The following is a 5,672-nucleotide window of genomic DNA, read 5'->3' as shown; positions in this document are numbered from 1 at the left end:
TTGGTACCGCTCCACCTCCTGAACCAGCTCAGGTCCCTTCCCTGCCAGAGAGGTGACATTCCACATCCCGAGGACCAATCTACAATGCTGGAACTTGGCACATCCCGGTCCCCGCCTTTGCCTGCCGCCCAACCTGCATTGCACCCTACCCCAATGCTCGTTGGGGGTATTAGTTTCGACTTCGTTAGTGCTCGACTCATGACCACTGAATGGAGCACTAACGAAGTCGAAACTAACACCTCCAACGACCGTCGCTGCTAAACATCGGGTCATAAAGAGCCATGTACATCAATAGCTCTGATAACGACGGGCGTTGCTAAACATCGGAACACAAAGAGCCATGCACATCCATAGCTCTGATAACGACTCCAAAGAGGATAAATATCTGAGTTTCATCACCAGCCAGTCAGACTAGCTTGGTCTAGTCAGAAAGGTACGAACTGATGAAGCCTCTTGGATGAGAGGAGAAACGTCTTCACGGATATATACCAAGTCCAGTTGCACTTGATTCAATTCCTTTGGACTGCCCACCAGAAAATGTCCCACCAATGTACGAGTTTATTGATGCAATCATGTTACCATGTGTTACGGAGACTTCAAGTCACTGCTCCATTGCTCTGGTGCACTTTTGTGTCTTTATATGTAAAAATTAAGATTCAAATAGCCTAAACTGGGAGAGTAGCGTCCTGGTAAAGACCATAAGATTAGTGAATTTGCATCGACTTCCATAATACCTAACTGTCACTGCAGCTATAGGGCAAAACGAGGGGCAAATCATTATCACAATTCAGTGCTGTTGCATATCATTCTGTCCTAATAATACGTTTCAATAGAACATCTGGGTTACTCTGAACCACAGCATGAAGATTTATTTTCTTCTTGATTTTAGGCCTATTGATGTTCTAATAACTCATGGGGAACAGCCATTTTGTGTCTTAAAAAAAACAACAAAAGATGCCCTAGAACCCCCTATTAGAGGCTTAGCCCACCCTCCAAACATGATGACGCCCCAGGTGTTGTATGATATACCAAAAAATAAAAGACTGTTAGAGAAAAGCAACTCAGCTTTTATTGATATAGAAAAATAATTCTCTAGGACAATATTTGCTATGCCACACTCAAGTACACCAGCAGAATGGTCAAAGAACTCACACAATATCTGTTCATTCGTAAAACTGAATATTGGTGCAGTCATGCATCTAAACGAACAGAACATTTGTTGCAGACTTAACACACTGTCCAAGAGGTTGCTTTATTACATTCTGTTCAAAGTCTCTCCCACCCCCACTCCCTCCCCCACAGTCGTGTCATTGATGCTGACACACGTGTGCACGCGTGCACACACACACACACTGTTGGGTTGGCTCTGGGTGTGACCATCACGCTGGAGCATTCTGTACCCTTTAGAGGATCAGACACTGCCAAGGGCTGGCAGAGGTCTGGAGGCCTCCAACCAACTCTCCATTGTCAAACGGGTGCAAATGCCAAGTTATGTCTTTCAACCCACCCTGCTGTCCCACACCCACTCAACACCCCACCCACCCACCTCCTCTCAAATCTGCTGCCCTTCACTTTTTCCATTCTTCCTAATAGTTCTCTACCGCTCTCTTCTTCCATCATGTCATTTTAACTTTGTCACTATCTGCACTGCATAGACACCATACAATGACCTCAAGGACACTGTCATGGACTTTACAAAAAATGTTTTTTAACCTTTCAATAAACAAAAGAAAACAAGATAGATTGCAGCTTGGTTATAGTGAACCATTGCGTACAGTGTTGCATGACACAGCCATTTTGCATTAAGTGGCATCTGTCTGGTCTATGACTTGCTTACAGTGGGGCTATGTGACGTCCATTCAGTGAGCATCAGATATGACAAGGCCAGATAGCGAGTCGTCTGGTCTTGCCAGGCAGCGGGGGGATTAGCCTGTGGCACAGCTGAAACAACACACCCCACAGTAGGAATCTGCCTCTCAATTACATCACATATGCCCTCACAAGAACAGCTCTCATACCTTTTACCACCAAATGCCAATACTGACAAAATGCCATTTCTCTGGTATTTTCCTTACCGAGATGTGATAGATATAAACAAAGGCTCTATGGTAGATATGTAAGGTCTATGATGATTGACAAAAAGGGATACATCTATCTACAAACTTCTATGCTCTTTCCCCCCCTGATTCGATCAGCCTTGCGACTGATTACTCTTTCCCATCTTTCATCCTGCTTGTCTCTTCCTAACATCCTGACCCTCTCTCTTTTGGTTTTCATCCTCTCTGGGCTTCTTGTGACATGGAGCGGCCGAGTGCTTTGGGTGCTTTGGCGAATTCCATGCGGGTGGGTTTGATGGGGGGCAGGTCCTTGGTGATCTCGTCCACGGTCTTTCTGTCGGGACAGGACCCGTCGGGGACGGGGAAAGGCCTGAGGTCCTCCTCGGTGTGTGCAGCCCCACGGCCAAGCCTGATGCCCAGCTCTGCCGGAGTAAAGATGGGCAGGGGGAGGGTGTTCCTCTTGGGCAGTAGCTGGTGCTCTCTGACCCCCCTCTCCAAGGTGCCCACCCTGAAGACGCCGGAGGGGCAGGTCTGTACCAAGGAGCGAGCTTGCCACTGTCGGGACAGAGTCTCCCTGCGAGAGCTGTCGTTCATGTTCATTGTCTGCCTGCGGGCGGGGGAGATTGAGGAGATTAAATATAAATGTCAGGGTTCTGACGTTGATTTACTTGCTTAATTAGATCTAAAGTGCCTCTCATGAGGAGAATTCCACAAAGGATAGCAGTTTAATTTCAATCTTTGTGTTCTATCTTCAAAAGAAACATTTAGCTACCAGGAGTTAAAGTTAAATCATACTTTATCTGTGGAAGATTTGAAATAGCCCCTGGTTCCTGGTGTCATGTGGTGTTCTTTTGCTGTGTGAGTTCTTACCTGTCCTGTGGCCTGGTCTTCAGGCGGATGCTGTGCCAGTCGGCGCTGTAGCTCTCCCTCTGAGCCTTGTTCTCCTCCCGCACACTGCAGGCCAGCTCGGCTCCCACCACCACCCCGTTACGCTTCTCCAGCATGGTACACACCGGCATCATGGCTGCTGTGGGAAGATCAGTCTGTCTTTCTGTCAGTCTTTCTGTGCCTCTGCTGGCTCTCTGAGACTTGCCGATCAGTCTTGTTGCCTCCTTGTTTTTTCCCAGGTTAGTTCAGGTCTACAGGTTGTGTCTGCACAGAAAAGGGACCTTCGGGCCAAGCAAGCACTGTCTCTTCTTTTATCTCAGACTCTCTCTCCCTCTGTCGTTGACGTCTTCGTCTCTCTGAAGGACTTGGGTCTGGACATGACTTATATAGATATCTGGCTGCTATTTTGGATTCATTATGTCACTCTACAATCAGTGTGTCCTGACACCTGACACCAAGTGCTTCCAGTCTCATCCCTCTGGAGCTGGAAGTGACACTGTGTGTGTGTGTGTGTGTGTGTGTGTGTGTGTGTGTGTGTGTGTGTGTGTGTGTGTGTGTGTTTGTGTGTGGGGGTACTTACGGGTAATTGGGCTGAACTGAAAATCCCTTGATATTCAAATTTTGTATCCAGTTACCTTCTTGATCACACAACCCAACATTTTCCACTGCAGTTGGTAACCCTGGCTAAGAGATGAAAGAATCCTTTCCCAGGACACAAATATGGAGACATGCTATACTGAGATTATATAAACATGAGGACAGACACAAGGGTTTGGCTGTTGAGGAGGAATCTTAATAGAGCTCTGGTAGTGTACTCCACGCTAACAATGATAACAACGTGTGCTCATGTACATACGAGCGCACGCGCGCGCACACACACACACACACACACACACACACACACACACACAACTCTTTTTATCTCTCCCTCTTGCACACGTATGTACACAAAGACACACACACACATATGTCACACATAAACTTTTTTAATTTATTATGTTTTTACATTGTTGGATAAGTTTTGCCATATGTTGTTTGTAATATGGCACTTCCAGAGTATGTAGAATGTAAAGAATGTGGTTGGTTGTGTTGTATGCCTATGTACTTTGTGGTGTATATGTTAAATGCAGCGACACCGAGTCCAAAAAAAAATTCCCTAAGGGGACAATAAATAATAATAAAAACTTTATTTATGTAGCATTTTTCTAAAACAATGTTACAAAGTGTTTTACAAAGAAATAAAATCAGCCAAGGCAAAAATAAGAGTAAGACCAAATAAGTAAGAGTAAAAATAAAAAATATATAAATATATTAAAAACAAATATCAAACATTTGTAAAAGCTTTCATAAAAAGAAAAATTTTAAGATGAGATTTAAAAGAAGCTAGAGACTTGGTTTGTCTTGGTTCAACAGGAAGAGAGTTCCATAGTGTGGGAGCTCTAACAGCAAAAGCCCCATCACTCTTTGTGACAAACCGAGACCTATGAATAACCAGCAGGGCTCCTTCTGCAGATCTTAATGGTCAAGAGGGCGCATACCAGGTCAAATGTATATAGCAGCAAGACCATTTAAAGCCTTAAAAGTCTTATCATTTCATTATCAGCTGCTTCTCCGGGGTCAGGTCATGGTGGCAGCAAGCTAAGTAGGGCACTCCAGATGTCCCTCTTCCCAGCAACGCCTTCCAGCTCCTCCTGGGGGATCCCGAGGCATTCCCAGGCCAGAATGGACATGTAGTCCCTCCAGCGAGTGCTGGGTCTACCCCAGGGTCTCCTGCCAATTGAACATGTCCGGAAAATCTCCAAAGAAAGGTGCCCAGGAGGCATCCTAATCAGATGCCCAAACCACCTCAACTGGCTCCTTTTGATGCGAAGAAGCAGCGGCTCTACTCCAAAAGCCTTAAAAGTGAGAAATAAAATTTTAAAATCAATTTGAAATATAACAGGGGGCCAGTGTAGGGAAGAAAGCACAGGAGTGATATGGGCATTGCTCCTTGTCCCGGTAATGAGCCGAGCAGCAGCGTTTTGTATTAACTGCAGATGGTGTAGGGAGCCCTTGGTGATATCACAATAAAGGGCTTTATAGCAGTCAAGCCAAGAATAGATAAAAGCATGTACAACTTTTCGCAGACCGGCAATTGATAAAAATGACCTAATTTTGGAGATTAGCTTGAGCTGGAGAAAGCATGACTGAACAACATGTTTGATTTGATTATCAAAACCGAGGCGTCAAATATTACCCCAAGATTCTTAGCAGCCTGTTTAAGACTACGTGATAGACTACCAAGATTAGTAACAAAGGGACTGATAGAATTTTCGGGCCCGAACCGAATGACCACGAACTTATCATCATTAAATTTCAGAAAGTTTTCGGACATCCAGGATTTAATGAGACATTTTTCAGACATCCAGGATTTAATGTCAGGGAGGCAAGTTGTGAGATGTGCTTGGGTGCTAGGATCTGTGGGTTTTAGTGGCATATATAAATGAGTGTCGTCAGCATAAAAATGGTAAAGCACATCGTGATTTTGAATGACCTGGCCAAAGGGCGGCATGTATATAGAAAAAAGAAGAGGGCCAAGAACTGAGCCTTGAGGGACACCACTACTCAATTGAGCCATTGAAGGAAGTAGAGTTACCCAGAACAACAGAAAAAGTTCTGGTGGTGAGGTAAGAGTGTAATAAGCTAAGAGCTGAGACCTTGATGCCAACCCAAGTCTCTAAGCGATGT

The 5,672-nt window shown here is 45.0% G+C and overlaps 1 protein-coding gene across 1 annotated transcript; it reads right to left on the bottom strand.

The window, feature by feature from the left end:
• Positions 1–1,046: 1,046 nt before the first annotated feature.
• Positions 1,047–3,284, bottom strand: tcap (titin-cap (telethonin)). Its single transcript, XM_056288549.1, has 2 exons — positions 2,928–3,284; positions 1,047–2,664 (listed from the first exon to the last, which is right to left on the bottom strand). The coding sequence occupies exons 1-2, from the start codon at positions 3,077–3,079 to the stop codon at positions 2,274–2,276; spliced, it is 543 nt and encodes a 180-aa protein (XP_056144524.1). The 5' UTR covers positions 3,080–3,284; the 3' UTR covers positions 1,047–2,273.
• Positions 3,285–5,672: the final 2,388 nt, after the last annotated feature.

The sequence above is a fragment of the Lampris incognitus genome, chromosome 10, assembly GCF_029633865.1.
Source record: "Lampris incognitus isolate fLamInc1 chromosome 10, fLamInc1.hap2, whole genome shotgun sequence".
NCBI lineage: Eukaryota > Metazoa > Chordata > Actinopteri > Lampriformes > Lampridae > Lampris > Lampris incognitus.
This window is presented reverse-complemented; position numbering and strand designations above follow the sequence as displayed.